This window comes from Leuciscus leuciscus (genome assembly GCF_965113295.1).
Source record: "Leuciscus leuciscus genome assembly, chromosome: 20".
Taxonomy (NCBI): domain Eukaryota; kingdom Metazoa; phylum Chordata; class Actinopteri; order Cypriniformes; family Leuciscidae; genus Leuciscus; species Leuciscus leuciscus.
Window position 1 is genome coordinate 2,071,432 of NC_138744.1, and position 18,217 is coordinate 2,089,648.

At 36.1% G+C, this 18,217-nt stretch overlaps 1 protein-coding gene across 4 annotated transcripts in view; it reads left to right on the forward strand.

Moving 5' to 3' along the window:
• Window positions 1-18,217, forward strand: part of kif13a (kinesin family member 13A) — an 89,514-nt gene that overhangs the window by 65,995 nt on the left and 5,302 nt on the right. The window contains exons 25-38 of one of the 4 annotated variants that reach the window (XM_082150600.1): window positions 30-176; window positions 1,941-1,973; window positions 4,575-4,674; window positions 6,874-7,000; window positions 7,989-8,044; window positions 8,171-8,295; window positions 8,383-8,559; window positions 9,982-10,074; window positions 10,192-10,344; window positions 10,426-10,503; window positions 10,599-10,649; window positions 10,725-10,836; window positions 12,698-12,849; window positions 17,151-17,318. In XM_082150600.1, coding sequence (XP_082006726.1) covers window positions 30-176; window positions 1,941-1,973; window positions 4,575-4,674; window positions 6,874-7,000; window positions 7,989-8,044; window positions 8,171-8,295; window positions 8,383-8,559; window positions 9,982-10,074; window positions 10,192-10,344; window positions 10,426-10,503; window positions 10,599-10,649; window positions 10,725-10,836; window positions 12,698-12,849; window positions 17,151-17,318 — 1,572 coding nt within the window. The remainder of the gene's footprint in view (window positions 1-29; window positions 177-1,940; window positions 1,974-4,574; window positions 4,675-6,873; window positions 7,001-7,988; window positions 8,045-8,170; window positions 8,296-8,382; window positions 8,560-9,981; window positions 10,075-10,191; window positions 10,345-10,425; window positions 10,504-10,598; window positions 10,650-10,724; window positions 10,837-12,697; window positions 12,850-17,150; window positions 17,319-18,217) is intronic. The other 3 variants (XM_082150601.1, XM_082150603.1, XM_082150602.1) reach the window with 3 other exon arrangements.

Here is an 18,217-nt window from a genome sequence, read left to right on the forward strand (position 1 = left end):
ATTTCAAAATGCTCTCCATTTACACACAGGGTCACTCTCGGAGGCTTCAGGTGTGTGTCCAGCCGGTCCAGCACTCGGGGACTCTGCCGCTGATGGTGGAGGCCGTTCTGTCCGTCTCTATCGGCTGTGTCTCCGCTCGCTCCACAAAACTACAGAGACCTCTGGACAGCTATCAGGTGATTACAACGGACACAACACACACTGTTAGAGCAGAATCTGGAGCAAACGGACACTCTTTCATTTACTTTTTTGTGTAGTTTAAGGTGAAGTACTAAATTAACTAAAACTAAAACTTGAACTATATAAGTATGTTTAAAAAAATGAAAATGACAAACACAGCAGAATTACTAAAACTTAATTAAAATGAAAATACATAAATAAAATCTAATTCAAAATATTAACAAAAACTATAGTAGTATATCAATGATATTAAAATAACATTGATCTGGAGCATCATTCACTTAAAATGTTAGATATTAGTAACTTTTTTTCTTTTTCTTTTTCTTTTTTTTTTACAAAAGTGCAAGAAATATCACATAAATTAAAAAAAAGCTAAAATAGAAATACAAATCAGGTTTAAAAAAAGGAAAAAGAGAAAAGAAAGAATAAAGAAATAAATATGCATGCTGTAATGTGACATCAAAATATAATTTCATACAATTTGCACCACTTATGTACCACTTGGTATTTATGAAAATGTAAGCAGCTCTACAGAAGACAATAGTGTCATTATTCAGCTCAAGTCAATTCAATATCGATTCAGTTCAGTTCAATGTTGCAAAGTTCATCAATTATGCCTTCAGTTTCAGTCATTTGGTTCAATGCTGATTCAACTGTGAAAACATGTTAAAATGACACAATGCATCCCTGAGGAGTCGTTCACATGGAGTGTGAAAATCAAGCTGTTGATGATGATGTTGTTTGTGGCTCCTGTTTGTTGCCACTATATCCCTTCCTTGTACTCAACAGCTGCATATGGCTGGTATTCATCTTTCTTGAATGCCGGTTCTGGAAACATGACCCCCCAAAAAAGTTATAATTGATTGATCAGTTGTGATTTTGTCCTTTCATCATCAGTTTTCAACATGAAGGGCTTTGTAGGGATGCATTGCTTCATTTTTAAGTGCCCCTTTTATGATTATTGCCTATCATGTGTGTTATATAGCTGTTTGTGAATGTAAAATGTCAAAAATAAAATTCAAAATATTATTATAAAACAAAAAGAGTTATTGTCTTCCAAAAGAGAGAACCGATCTGAACTGCCTGAAACGAGTCGTCAGTAGTTCGAGTCTTACTTCCTGGTCAAACCTACATAGGTTTGTAACGAATTAGCATAACGTCTATGTCAAGAAGACGCTGTTTTCTGCATTATGAGAGCAAATCCACTTTGCATGCACTTTCATAGGATGAGATTTATACGTTTAAACCGATGCCATCATTACGGTTCGGATCAGTGTGTATCAAGTGCTGAGGAAGATCCGGAGCTCAAATTCAGATATGGTGCTGGCCATTTCGTTTAGACCAAGCAGTAGACCAATCACAACAGACTAGGCAATCTGACCAATCAGAGCAGAGTAGACCAATCACAACAGACTGGGCCATCTGACCAATCAGAGCGGAGTAGACCAATCACAACAGACTGGGCCATCTGACCAAGGAGAGGGGAGTAAGCTCTCGGAAAGGAGGGGTTTAGAGAGACCGGATACTTTATCAAACCGTTTCAGACACTGAGAGATGATCCAAGGTCAAAAACATCATGGATCCAAGTTTTTTTTTTTGCTTGGATGCATGTAAACCTATTGCAGGAGACTCCGAAACAAAATCAGGAACCTTTAAAATATCATAATAGGGGCACTTTAACATGTGTGTGAATGGGCGTTTAGAGTCTCGTGAGAGTCAGTTCAGCAGAGTGTGTGACAGACTGTATTCTCTCCTGGCAGAAGGAGGAAGACGACGATATGGATAGTTATCAGGTATTCTGACTTCCTGCTGTCTGTCCCACACGCATGATGACAGTGCGCTGCTGAACATGTGCTTTCAGACAGGAGACAGTACGTGGGTCGCCTGGATGAAATTATAATCATCGCCCGTGTCTGAAAGCCTGATATTATAATCTTGTGAGAAATGCTTCCAGGGAAGCTGTGAGATCCTAAACCTTTAAGTGTGGAGATTCCTGCACTAACACACTCGGCTGTCTGTCACATGATCAGTGCATGGCTGCATGATTCCTGCATGCTGAAGTCCATTTGAACCGTACTAGATGGAGACGCTTCTGGCGGCTTCATCTGTGTGGGTTTGAATGTAAAAACGGCACACTGGATTTAATCTGCCTTTATTAATTCATGCCATTTATTTGTTTACGTTGGTATTGTGCAAGGATTATAGTGAAATTTGATGCTTGGCTCCAAATGTGCACCTGACACCGTGTCTACACTGGACGCTACAGGCGGACGCTACAACAAGTTTAGAAACCAGAGACATTTTAAGCCGACCTTGATCAGATGCTCAGATGTTACTGAAATACTCAATGAATTAAAGGGATATTTCACCGCTGGAAAGATGAATGTGTATTTAAATTGGATCATTTATGTAGTAGAAATGTGATATTATTTTAGAAGTTGGAGCCTTCTAGACTGAGAAAAGCCAGGAAATGTATTTTGGCTCATGTGGATGAAAGACAACAACTCCCAGAATGCACTTGCTTCGCTGCCCTACGAGGACACTCCCAAGCCACGCCTACCGGTTACAGAGGGCAGTATCGGGTGAAATGACACAGCTAGGCTACTAGTCGACTCGAAACTGAAAAGATGGCGTTTTAAGGTGAGATCCCCCTATGGGCGGGCTGAACACATGCGGGACGAGCTCCTCCTATTGGCTGGAGTCTCTCGCCTCTGGACCTCATTGACGCTAAATGACGATTTTTGTGTCATCGGAGGTTTTTTTCCAGACACACAATACAGAAATCTCTGGTCTCAGGGGGACATGAGGGAAGGAAGCACGGTCTCTCCAAAACACTACCGGGTTTCTACTGATACAAAGCTTAATGCTAATCGGTGAAGTATCCCTTTAACTTCTAAATAATATAGAGCTGTATGCACTGCAGGCCAAGAGGTGTTTTTGGAGCAAGTAAATGCCTAATTTAATAGTAACATGTAACAGATCAAATCAAATCATTAATCAAAATAAATGTACTCAAATTATATTTGTAATTTTAGACAGTGAAAATCTGTCAACAGAAGCAACATCCTTATCCTTAAAATCATGCATTTTATGCTCATGTACGAAATTCTGTACATATACTCATACACTACCTTTCAAAAGTTTGGGGTCGGTAAGATTTTTTAATGTTTTTAAAAGAAGTATCTTCTGCTCACCAAGGCTGCATTTATTTGATCAAAAAACAAAAAAAAACACAGTAATATTGTGAAATATTATTCCAGTGTAAAACAGCTGTTTTCTATGTGAATATACAGTAAAGTGTAATATATTCCTGTGATCAAAGCTGAATTTTCAGCATCATTACTCCAGTCTTCAGTGTCACATGATATGATATGAATAATATGATGATTTGATGCTCAAGAAACATTTATGATTATTATCAGTGTTGAAAACAGTTATTTACATTTTTATTTCATGATGCTATGATTTATAGAAAGTTCAAAAGAACAGCATTTATCTGACATCTAAAGCTTTTGTAACATTAAACACTACCGTTCAAAAGTTTGGGGTCAGTAAGAATTAAAATTTTATTTTTGGGGGAAAGAAATAAAATAAATCAATACTTTTATTCATCAAGGATGAGTTAAACTGATCAAAAGTTACAGTAAAGACATTTATAATGTTAGAAAATATTCTATTTTAAATAAATGCTGTTCTTTTGAACTTTCGAAATGTGTAAATAACTGTCTTCAACATTGATAATTATCATAAATGTTTCTTGAGCATCAAATCATCATATTAGAATGATTTCTGAAGGATCATGTGACACTGAAGGCTGGAGTAATGATGCTGAAAATACAGCTTTGATCACAGGAATAAATTACAGTTTAAAATATAATATAAATAGAAAACAGTCGTTTTAAATTGTCATAATATTTCACAATATTAGGCCTACTGTTTTATTTTTTTTATTTTTTTTTATCAAATAAATGCAGCCTTGGTGAGCAGAAGATACTTCTTTTAAAAACATTAAAAAATCGTACTGACCCCAAACTTTTGAACGGTAGTGTATATATAATGTCGCAAAAACGAGCCCGACAGACGCTCACCGGCGTAGGTTTGGTGTGTCACGGCCCTTATCATAGGAGTTGTTGATTATATTAAAAGAGTTATTTCATTTTGACATGCCGCTCGCGTTACTGTAGACACGGTGTGAGATGGATGCACTGTATTGTAATCTCTACAGTGAATTGATCAGTGGGAATGTAATTCAAATGGGATTATTTTCCAGTCACTTTAAATTGTGAATTGAAATGAGCCTAATGGTGCTAATCGCCCACTGATGGCAAATTAAATAGAGGTCTGCAAATACAGTTTAGCTGAGGTCTCACTGTTCTTCTGCTGTATGTGAACAGGAGGAGGACCTGAACTGTGTGCGGGAACGCTGGTCTGATGCCCTCATCAAGCGCAGGGAATATCTGGAAGAGCAGATCAAGAAGATCTTCAACAAGTCAGGTTGGAGTTTAAAGCATGTGTCATTCTGGGATTTTCTGGTTACGGATGTTTACATACAGTTTGATTACAGTTATGAAGCTGTTATTGCTGTTCATGAGGATACATGTCAAATCATCGCTCAAAGAACTGATGTCTACTTTACACTTAAAACAAATTAGATACCTCCTTTCAAACAGTTTGATAAAAAAAAAAATGTTTATAGATAAAGCTGCAGTCCGTAACTTTTTTGGGGTTAAAAATGATCCAAGGGCATTAAATGTAGTCACACAATGCTGATGTTTTTAACATTAACAACTTGAGAACAAAGTATAATTTGCACGGTTTGACGTGATAAGTGATCATTAGATTTAATCAGCATGATTTACTGCAATGCTTTTTCCCCCTTAAAGCTGCCGTCGGCAACATTTTTTTGATCATATTCAGTGTAGTCGACACTATAATCCGACAGAACAACATAAATAAGGTGGTTTTAGAAAAAAACCCGAGCTTCTAACTCAACCTGGAGCGTGTTATTTGTTTTGCAAAAATCCAGCGCTCCCGCTTCATCAGGTCCAATCAGCGCAGGGGGGTGTGAGATCTGACTGTCAATCACAGGTCGTGCACACGCCACAGATCCCCCCTCACTCGCGCACGTTAATATCACATGCACACGCCACGCCTGAAGTTCGCCTGGAGATTGCATGAAGCGTGATGGCGGAGAGAAAATCTACTAACAAGCTTCCAATTCCTCGGTTATTGCTATCTATGGATAGATTAGCCAGGGCAGCCTACCTCCGAGTCCATGGTGTTGATAGATGCTGAAGAGACGGACGCGTTCACAGAAAATCAGGTACACACGCACAGTGACGCACTGACGAGCACGACCTCGATGGGAGGGTGCTCGCTGGTAGTGGGGAGGGGCATGAGAGTTGTAAACATTCAAAATTTTGGCTAATCGACCCAATCTGCCAGACTTGCCGACGGCAGCTTTAACATTAGTTGGTTAGAACAAAAGTGGATGTTACTTGTTCAAATGACATTTTCCAGTGAAAACTCTTATGTTGGTCATACTTCCAAAAAGTAGAATCTGTGATTGTGAATGACAGTATCCACACCAGCGGCGACCGACAGCCCCACATTCTCATCAAAACATTGGATTCATCCGCGCCGTGCCGAGCCGAGGCACAACCCACGTAAAGTTGAAAATTCCGCGAATAACTGCAATTGCAGATTTTGAACAGAGATGGCGACAAAGAGGGAAAACTACGGACTGCAGCTTTAATGAAAACCTTATTTACACATCGCTCTAGCATTGTAATGCATTGATATATTTTTACGATTACATTTTACATTTGAATGTAGAACAGGCCTGGTAAGAAAAGGAATTATTTTAAGAAGATTGTTGTGAATATTATGCTATTATTTTTTTCTCCCTTTAAAAAGGGATAGTTCACCCAAAATGTTTAATTCTGTCATCATTTATTCACTCTCAAGTTGTTCCAAACCTGTATGAGTTTCTTTCTTCTGAAGAACACAAAAGAAGATATTATGAAGAATGTGTGTAACCAAACCATTGATGGACCCCATTGACTTCCATAGTATGGAGGGGAAAAAAATACTATGGAAGTGTATGGGGGTCCATCAACTGTTTGGTTACACACATTCTTCATAATATCTTCTTTTGGGTTCAACAGAATTAGACAGTAATTAGACTGTGAATAACAGTTTGGTAATGCCGTCTTCTCAAGCTCATAAACCTTGGTGTTATTTCTGATGCTCATTTGACCCTGGATGCACAAATGTGACGCTGACCACAAAACCAGTCACATTTTTAATTGAGATGTATACGTCATCTGAAAGCTGAATAAATAAGCTTTCCATTGATGTATGGTTTGTTAGGATAGCATAATATTTGGCCGAGATACAACTTGAAAATCTGAGGGTGCAAAAAAACTAAACATTGAGAAAATCGCGTTTAAAGTTGTTAATTTATGTTCGTGCTTCATTCACTCACACAAATAAATGTTTTTATATATTTATGATAGGAAATTTACAAAATATCTTCATGGAACATGATCTTTACTTAATATCCTAAGGATTTTTGGCATAAAAGAAAAACATCAGGATTTATGGGAAGTGTTCCCGGTTCCGGCTGACCTAATCGATGCAGCCTAACACTGAATTATAGAAGTCTATAATGCTTGTGCCTGTGATTTTCAGAGAAGTCTGAGGAGGATGAGGAAAGAGAGGCCCGACTGGTGGAGCAGTGGGTGGGTCTAACGGAGGAGAGGAACGCAGTGCTGGTTCCGGCCCCTGGCAGTGGAATCCCAGGAGCCCCGGCGCACTGGTGAGAACTTAACCACTGCACTGACACGTTTTATAAATGACATTTTCCTCAGTCAGACTTTCCAGCAAAATGATATCCCTACTAGCTATTATTAGGGCAAGACACTACATGCGAAACCAGTGTCGTTAATGCACTGGTCAATTATGGGCTATCTTGCTTCCATAACACGTCTCCTTTTTCAGACTGGTGGTGAGAAAACATCCAGAATACACTTCTGAGTGTTTATTTTGTAGATTTCAATAAGAATACGTATCTTTAAAGGCGGTGGGTTTTTCTCCACTTCAGCAACTTTACATACACTTTACAGTTTTATTTATATCTATATTCTGAAGGTTTCATATCATTCACCTGATTTATATAATATTTTATTCCTAACAACATAGTGATTTTTTTTCTGTCTGTTGACAGTGTTTTCTGATTTATAGAGTGATAAAATGAGATATCCATGTAAAAAACCTTTAACTTCAACCAAATGAAACAGGAATTGTGATCCTGGCTTTATCCAGTATTTAGATTTCTGTTCTGGAAATGTATGAAAATGAGTGCATAATTTATTAGATATGCCTAAATTGCATATTTAAACATAAAATTTCAGAAAACTTCCAGATTCTCATGACTGTAATGCATGCAGACATTCTCATCATTAGATTAACTTCACTGTAATAGTCATTTTATTTCCTATAACATTTATTTCATTTATTTAAATTTACATAAAATATAATAATATGCTACATTTATTTAACTTAAGTAATTTTCTATTACCATTTCTTCAAATTTTGAACCTACACATTACAAGGAATTGAATAACATGGGTTTATTATCCCGCAGTGTTATTATTTAAAGTCAAAGCATGCAGTTCACAACCTTTTTAATGGGCCTAAAGTTAACATTACTTAAATGGCAAGTAAGGATGAAAACATGCCATTGAATAAGAGTTTTAGGGGAAAAGTGAGATTAGATATTAAACTCATTGTTGTTGTTGCTCAAGGGTTCCTCCTACTGGCATGGAAGCTCATATCCCTGTGCTGTTCCTGGATCTGAACGGTGAGATATATTGATCTTCAGGGTTTAAGAGCTCAAGGTTTTGCTGATTTGCATGCCCCTGTTAGACTTGTAAAGGAGACGTTTCTGTGTGATTTGTTTTTTTAAGCTGTCTTGTCTGTTTTGCAGCTGATAACCTGACAGTGAATGATCAGCTGACGTGTCCTCACGCTGCCGGCGTGAACTCAATTCTTCCCAAAGAGCACGGCAGCCCGTTCTTCTACCTTCCCATCATCAGACACAGCGATGATGAGGTGACACAAATGATGGGAAATCACATAATAATGACTCGAGTCTATAGTATATTCTGATTTCTCATACGTACGCGTGATTCCTCTCAGGTGTCGGCTGTGTGTTCCTGGGATTCATCCATCCACGACTCCATCCACCTGAACCGGATCACGGTGCCGAACGAACGGATCTACCTGATCGTGAAAGCCACGGTGCAGCTCAGTCATCCGGCCTCCATGGAGCTGGTCCTCCGCAAGAGAATCGCAGTCAACATCTACAACAAACAGGTCTGGAAAACAGTCAAACAGCTCGTGTACGGTAATGTAAGCGTGATTGTTTCTTAAAAACATCTTCCTGGTCGACTTGTGCATTCATTCTACATTTACATTTACGTGTACAATCAATTCCCAAGGAATAAAATCAAGTTCCGTCTCACATTTCTTTTTGGCATTTGTTTCGTTGCACTCAAAAACATTACATTACTGAAGGAAAATGGGTTATAAACCCGTTTTACATTGGCTTTAAATTGTACTTTATCCATTAAATTCAATTTCTGTGTGTAGGTTTAAAATTATTTTAAAAATTATTTATGATTTATTAGAATGGTAGTAGATTTACCGTTTAAGATTGAAAGAGTATGAATATGTATGCTTAATAAGTTATGTTAATGTTAATGAAACAGGAATTGTGATCCTGGCTTTATCCAGTATTTAGATTTCTGTTCTGAAAATGTATGAAAATGAGTGCATATTTAATTAGATATGCCTAAATTGCATATTTAAACATAACATTTCAGAAAACTTCCAGATTCTCATGACTGTAATGCATTCAGACATTCTCATCATTAGATTAACTTCACTGTAATAGTCATTTATTTTTATTATAACATTTATTTTATTCATTTAAATTAACATAAAATATAATAATATGCTATAAATATACCATTGTACCAGATAAATGTACCATAAAGTATTTTTGTTATTACTATTGACTGTAATTCTTTCATTTAAGCAAATTAAAACTATTCCATATATTAATGTTAATCGAAAGAAATTATCCAAAAAGAGTAATGAAAAATAAATAAAAAATAAAATACCTAGAGATTGGCATGGTTTTATTTCAGTTAGCCTAATAGCTGGTTTGTTTTGCATTGAGAGATGATCTTATGGAAAGTACTCCATGCCAATCTCTAGGTATGGTGAAGGCTATGTGATGATGTGGGGCTATTTTAATTCCAAAGGCCAAGGGAACTTTATCAGGATGCATAGTATCCTGGATCCATGAAGTAACTGGCCTTTAAAAATAAAAATCTGCCTGCCTCTATGGGAATTTAACATAGGGGTGTCCAGACTTATGCACCCTGTATTTTAAGGAAGAACATTTATTTATTTACGATACATTATTCATTCACAAAGAAAATTGGTGTCCTTAAAGGTTGGATTTTTCCAATTTTTTTTAAGTAAGGCATTAAGTTCAATTTCCAAAAGATGATTTTTTATTCCTCTTTTTAGTCAACTTTAGCATGGGTGTCTAAACTTATGCATAGCACTGTATGTATGTGTGTGTGTGTGTGTGTGTGTGTGTATGTGTGTGTGTGTGTGTTTACATATATAGCCATTTTTGTTGCCAAGTTTATTGAGCTGTAAGGACATGTATAATAAGCATGTAAATGTTAATAATGTAAATATATGACTATATATGTCTTGTAGAGCTTCACTCAGAGTCTGAAGAGACGGATGTCTTTGAAGAACGTTCTCTACTCATGTGGAGTGACGTATGAGATCGTGTCTAACATTCCAAAGGTACAAATGCGCATTATTTTCTCTTCACGTTTTACTTTCTGAATGCACCGAGCACACACACACACACACACACACACACACACACACACACACACACACACGTGTGTTTGTGAACAGGCGTCCGAAGAGCCGGAGGAGCGCGAGACTCTGGCCTTGATGGCGGCGCGAGGAGAGAGCGAGGAGACTCTCGATGGAGAGACGTACATTGAGAAATACACCCGAGGAGTGCTGGAGGTGGACAATATTCTGTGTCTGGAGAGACTCCGGCAGGTACGGCTTCACTTTCAGCTAGATTTCGTCTCGCTAGCTGCGTCTGGAGTGTTTAGTGTGTGTGTTTATGTGTTCGTTTAGGCCGTGACGGTGAAGGAAGCTCTCTCTGTTAAAGGCAGACACATACGGCGCAGTCTCAGCACACCAAACGTCCAGCACGTAAGACCTGATCTACTCTCTGCTCATGTATAAAGACAAAACACTGATCAATGTGTAACAGGACTTAAACAAATCTGTAATATATATTTGTTTAGACCTCTTGTTGTAAATCAGACGGGACAGGATGTGAGGATGAAGACATGAAGGTTAGTGAACACTTAGTAAGATCACAGGCCGTGTGTTGCTGTCAGTGTCTCTGAGCTTCGACTCCCTCTCCACAGGCTCACTGTGACGGTCACGTGGACGTCACTGAATCCAGCCTGCATGAAGCCTCACTCAACAGTCCTCTCGCGAAAGAAACACCTGTGAAAAACAAAGAGAATCATGGTAAATGTATGTGTAATGGTGAACCTTTCTTTCACCTGGGATGATTTGAAAGACAAAAATGTTTTTAAGCAAGCATTCTAGTCTTCAAGTCTAAAAAAACCTTTACTGTAGTTAAAAATATTAAATTGTTGAATATTATTACTAAATAATTTAATATTATGAATTAAATCATTATATATCCTCCTGAGACCCAGAAAAAAAAAACATTTTTGAATTTAGTTTTTTTTTCATGTCATCACATTGTTTAGAGCATAAACAACAAATGGTAAAAAAAAAAAATCAAAAATAATATTTTATTTCATATGTTAGGCTATGTCCTCTGTAGGGGACACCAGGACGTTTACCGTAAACGTTAAACGTTGTTTAAAAAATAAAATGACATGAAATTATATGTATAGGCAAAAACAATGGGATTTTTTTTTTTCAATCACCAATAAATTTGGGGGTTTGGGGATTTTTTTTAACCAAAATTTGTATAAAGATGATTCTCAACTATGTTATGAAAGATATAATGGAATGAATTGATACACCATTTTACTTTAGGCAATATGTGGGTAAAATGGCCATAAATTAATATTCCCATTCAATGCAATGTATCTTTACACTGTATCTAATGTGCACATTAATATGTTCTTGGAGGAACATTTAATGAAAAAAGAAGTGTAATAATTGGAGTAATAATTAGCAACATTTTAATAATAATATCTAATATTTCATAGGAATATTGATGTGTAATTTATTACCATATTCACTTGTTGTGTCTCCCAGAATGCCTGATAAACATGATGTAAGTCCTGATGTCTCTACAGTGGACGTGTATGAAATCAATGCCCTGTTCTGGAACAGAAAGACATTTTTTGTTTTGAAACCACATAACGTTTTCCTGAGATGTTGGTTTATGAAATACAATTTGAAAAGTAGTCCGATTTAAATTATAATTACAATATATTATCATATTTCCTACATTTGATCACTAAATTAATGTCAGACATTTTAAAGACCAAGGAGAAGTTGTTTTCATGGTGAAACCTCCATACATTTGGTATCTCTGGAAAGTCCTGAATCTGCTCTTTACAGGACACCCAGGTCATGTGTCATGTGACATGTATGATGTCAGAGAAATTCACTAAAATATAATGTCCACTACAGTGGACAAAAGTCTATTCCTGGGTCCCATATATATATTAGGGCTTGTCAAATTGATTAATTGCATCTAACATAAACATTTGTGTTTATATAATATATTCTGTGTTGTGTTTATATATACTGTATGTGAGTGTACATATGAAGAGTTCAGATGCAAAAGCCTCTAAATGCCATTTGAAATTTTCTTATAGAATGATAATTTTTATCAAGCTCGTATACTTAAAATCAATAATTTCACTTAAATGGCAATGAAGATTATCTATTAATTATCATTTAAGTGAAATTACTGAACTTAAATGTACAAGCTTGATAAAAATGATCATTCTATAAGAAAATTTCAAATGGCATTTAGAGGCTTTTGCATCTGAACTCTTCATATATAAATATATAGTATATGTGTGTATATATATGTACACACATATTATATAAACATAAACTTTTATGCAATTTGACAGCTCTAAAACAAATATACAATGTAACTTTTCAAGACTTCTAAAAAAAAAATATATATATATTTATAATTGAGCACAAATTATGTTATTATTATTATTAATTACAATAATATTAATCAAATATATTGTGTATTTTTTTAATTAAATTTTTATTTTTAAGAGTGCTAAATTTCCCATAATGTCTCCATTGTAGGCTTGTCATCCTCTTAGACGTTTTGAGTTTTTCTTTGGAGCACATGTAAACATCCTCATGCTAACGTTCTCCTCAGGGTCGGTGCCGGAGAGTCCGACGTTCTTCAACTCGAGTCCGTTTAAAGTTCTGTCGCCTCAACCGCCCAAGTTCCTCAAATCTCTCATGCCAGTGAAGGAGGAGAACAAAGTCAAGCGTTCTCTGGAGTCACGGCCACTTCTGGGACAGGAGGTGACACACACACACACACACACACACACACACACACACACACACACACACACACACACACACACACACACACACACACACACACACACACACACACACACACACACACACACATGATGCTCCACTCTCATTATGTGTCTCATTCTCACTCATGTTGTGCCTCCACCCTCCACATTCTCTTTTCATTAGATTATATGACCTGACTGATTCCAGGCATTTTTAAAAGAGTTTCTAATGGCCTTTTGACACCTGGCTGATAGCTCTCGATGTGTTCCAAAACGGTTCCATTTACTCTTGGCCCCGTCAATGTGTCTCTGCAAAACTAATATAAATCTGATCTTCAATTCCCACGCTATATGCCAGTTCAGTGGAGTTCACATCAACGAAAGCAACAGATACGAGCTGCATTTTATTTATCATCGGCTAATTTAAATGTCAAGGACTATGGCAAGCCGTTTTAACTTTTATTCATTTCCAGGATACTAATTCTTGATATCCACAATTCAATTTTAGTTATTCAATTAAAAATGATAGTTATTGATATTAGACATTACATTTCCACTAGTAACAATGCTAATTATTGATATCCACAATTTAATTTCAACTAGTAAAAGCTATCATTCTTGATATCTGTAATTGTATTTCCACTTGTGAAATGTCACCATAGGCTGCCATTCAAAATCCATTGCTGATATCAAGAATTGATTTCTTACTTGTTGAAATTCCAGTTTCACATATCAGAAATACAATTGTTACTAGTAAAAACCTTTATTTTTGATATCAAGAATTAAACTGTCACTAGTGACAATTTTAATTTCTGATATCATGAATGTGATTGTTACTAGTAAGAAAGCCATTTTAGAATATCTGAAATAATATTGATATCAGAAATACATTTTCAGATATCAAAAATGAAAAATTTTACTTGAAGCAATTCAATTGTTGATATCAAGAATAGACATTTCAACTATTAACAATGTAATTATTGATATCAACAATTGATTTTGAATGGCAGCCTATGGTGACATTTCACTAGTGAAAATATAATTACAGATATCAACAATAAAAAATTGTATATCAAGAATTCATATCCTGGAAATGAATAAAAGTTAAAACGGCTTTCCATACAAAGACCGCAATAGGAGAAAGAGCATCGGATGTGTAAAGGAGTTGAAACAGTGGCAGGAATTCCTCTGTGTAACACACACACACACACACACACACACACACACACACACACACACACACACACACACACACACACACACACACACACACACACACACACACACACACACACACACACACACACACAAGATCTGCTACAAGGAGACCGAAGTGTAATGGGCAACTCAGCTCCTAAAAACAGGAGTGCTTGAGCATTCTGTCCCTTTTAGGGTCGCATCTTGTGACATCATGTCCCGTTTTTGGATGGTTTACATGTCTTTGGTCCGTGTTGTGTTCATATTTCAGTCGAACCGGACCAGAGTTCGTTTGAAAGTAAAACGAGACCCATGTTTTCAGGGTCTCTGTCGTCTTGTTTGGTGTCACCAGGGTTCAGATGGCAGTGTTCACACTTATTCAAATGAAGCGCACTAACAGAGCAATCGCACCAGGGTTTGTGTTAAGGCGAGGCAAAAACAGCGATTTATCATGCAGGGGTCAGTTTCGAGATTTTGAGCTAGTTTACTCCTTCATTATGTGTTCTTTCAAGCTGCTATAAAGAAAACTTTGAAAAATATACATTAAGATGTTTATTTTATTACATTTTGTTTACGTGCGGCAGTAAGTTTCTCCCAAATTTATCAAGAAGTTATCATTCCCACGCCACGCCGAGCTCCGGCTGTTCACTGAAGTCTGTCATGACCGGTATCGCTGTAAAGCTCCGAGTCTCCTGCACAACAAATATGGGCATTTCCTTTCTATCAGTAACCAATTGTGAATGTCCAAAGGGGGATTTAAAGCTAACGACGAAATCTCATTTAGAGCTATTTAACTCTTTTTTCTGTCATTCTCCAGTACAAACATCTCAGCCTGTGTAGCACCTGTGTACACCAAACTCTCCAGTTATACACCTAGCAGTATTCTGAAGATATTTTCATACTTTCAGATATTTTTTATTTGTTAATAAATCATTCCTGGCCTGATTTATGTGACATTTTAATCCAAAAAATATGGCGAAAATCGATTTGTTAAGGCTATGGACAGTATATTTTGATTTCCTAGGTAATGAAAGCATATATCTCAGATTTTTTTTTCTTCGTCTTGTGTGTAAACAAAATGAAAAAAGAATTTTGCACCTGGCTTCATCATGTTCAGATCTATCACCCGAAAATATATGCAAAATCGTACATATTTTATGAGATAATGCCTAATTTGCATAATTAAACATACCAATTTCTAAAACTTGTAATACATTTTTTTTTTATATACTTGTGTAAGTAATCCACTGAGGAAGTTTAATGGTGATATCTATTATTTAAAAATGTTACCCTATTCACCTGTAGTGTCTCGCCTTTAATCACACCAGATTTGCCAAGTGTGAACCCACCCTTAGTCTCCCTACTTTTAATGAAGATGATCAGCTCTCTCTTTCCTATTGCAGTCTTTGATCTTGATATTAGCTGATGATAAACAAAGATGCAGCTCATATCTGTGGCTTGTGTTAACATGAACTAGGTTGACTTTGCATGTAGTGCAGGAATTGAAGATCAGATTTATACTCGTTTTGCTGTAACTGGAACATGCATGAAGCTTCAGCCAGGGTCCAAAATTAACACAAAATTAAGTTCCAAATGTGAGTAAAAGAGTTATTCACTAATTGGCTGAGAATGTCATTACTGTCTGCTAAAGAAGAATTAACCACCCAAATGAAAATACGAGGAACACAAGTATATTATTTGAATAAAAATAATGCAAAATATATATTTTTATTCAATGAGGAATATTTATTGCTTGTGAATTCTCTTAATTCGTCCCCTATTAGATGGTGTGGAAGTTAATTTCTGGACCCTGTACCCAGCATGCCTCAGTTCCCTCAAGCCTGTTCATTTATTCAACTTCAAATGTGTTCAGACTGACCTGTACCTGATACTGAACCTATTAACCAGCAGAATGAGTTTAAAGCAATAGTTCACATAAACATGTAAAGTCACTTTGTCTTTATGTACTTCCCTTAATGTCGTTCCAATCCAGTATAATTTACTTTCGCATATGAAACACCATGCAAGTAAAGTGTACAGCGATTTATACCAGTGCTATTTTAATATTATTTATATACTATTATAGTTATATATTAGTTAGTATAGTAATAATTAGCTTTTGTTTTTTATATTTTCAGTTGTCGTTTTAATTTTTGCCAAATTTTTAGACATTTTGTAATGTGCTTTTGTCATTTTTGAACATTTTACACGTAAGTTTAAAATATTCTAGCCGAGTCCCCAGCATGAGTTTTTTAAGGCGACTGTTATAATTAGAAAATATAACATTATTTCCATGGCAACGCCTCATGCTTGTCACTTGACACACCGCAGCCACATTAGCGCTGGATGACTGATCTATTGCTTTTATTTAATTTTTCATATTCCATTCAAAATACTCACAAACTTAAACTATATTATAAAATCACAGGTATTCCGATCGTCAAATAAATGTTCGTGAATGTGTTTTGTCATTTAAACACCTTTATAATGATCATGTTAGTTGATCTATAACACAACTAAAACACATCCATCTTTCTCTACAGTCTTTGGCCTCGAGTGATCACTCCGGTGTGATCGTATGCGTCAAAGGGGTTTATTATTATTATTTTTTCAGTTTATGTTCCGTTATCGTTTGTATTAATTTCCATTTATAAATTTTTGTGCTTAACTTGAACTAAACAAAAATATGAAATGTTGCTTCGGCATCTAACTGAAAGTTTTCATCTAATATTTATTTTATTGCAGCTTTATTTAAATTAACCATTTTTAAATAATAGGTTTAATTAGCAATATTAACCCTGATTTACACTGACATAAAAGTGTCAGTCGTCTATGACTCGTGTGATATTTGTGGAATATCTGTGTGGAAAAGAGCAGCTCTGACATGATACAAAACATCTGATTTTGTGTTCATTGAAAAAATAGGAATGCCATGAGCTTTTGTGTGAACTATTCCTTTCCTACTCCTGATTGTGTGGCTGATGACCTCATCCAGTGCATGTGCACTCGCTTGCCTCACATGTCTAACTCAACAGCCTGTGTGAGTGTTCGCTGTGCTGCATGGCCTGTGTGAAGTGTGCTATTGTCACCTGATTGCAGAGCATGCGTTGGTTTGTGGAGAGCAGCGTGTCGGGCCTCACCGGCCCCTGGTCCAGACCCAGGGCTCAGAGCGAGGGCCACAGCAGCAGTGACATCATCTGCAGCAGGGCCAATCACAGACAGCCCAGACTCAGCACTGATCTCACTCACACACTGCCACACGCTGCTGTAAGTGAACACACACATAACCAGTCTCATGTATGTCACTACATGGACTTGCGTGCACACGCATACTAATTAACACTACTAGCCAGGGTCCTGTTAAAACACAGGAATACTCTGGGTTTTTTACAACATGTGTGGTGTGCCGTCAAATGCCACAGAAAATCATCTTCATCCCACATATTATATAACAGTCAATAACAAATGTCCAAGACAAGGAAAAGCAAAACTCTTTTTGTTTGTATTTTGGTGTCTTATATTTTTGAAATTTCAAACGCTTTTCAAGCTAATTTGTTAATATGCTAAGCATAATTTAATTAAAAATATATCATTTTATATAATTATTGCTTATATCATATATTTTAAAATTAACGTTATATACAGTACAAGCCAAGAGTTTAGACACATTACTATTTTTAATGTTTTTGAAAGAAGTTTCTTCTGCTCATCAAGCCTGCATTTATTTGATCAAAAATACAGAAAAAAAATGTAATATTGTGAAATTGGTTTTCAATTTATTATACTTTAAATTATCATTTATTTCTGTGATGCAAAGCTGAATTTTCAGGATCATTACTCCAGTCTATCACATGATCCTTTAGAAATCATTCTAATATGATGATTCATTATCAAAGTTGGAAACAGTTCTGCTGCTTAATGTTTTTTCAGAACCTGTGATACTTTTTTAGGATACTTTGATGAATAAAAAGTTTAAAAAAAATAAATAAAAATAAAATAAGCAAATGTTTTAAGAATAGAAATCTTTTGTAACAGCAATATACACTACTGGTCAGTCATTTATTTTTTTATTTTTTTATTGATTTATAAATCAATACTTTTATTCAGCAAGGATGTGTTAAATTGATAAAAAGTGATAGTAAAGAAGATTTATATTATTAGAAAAT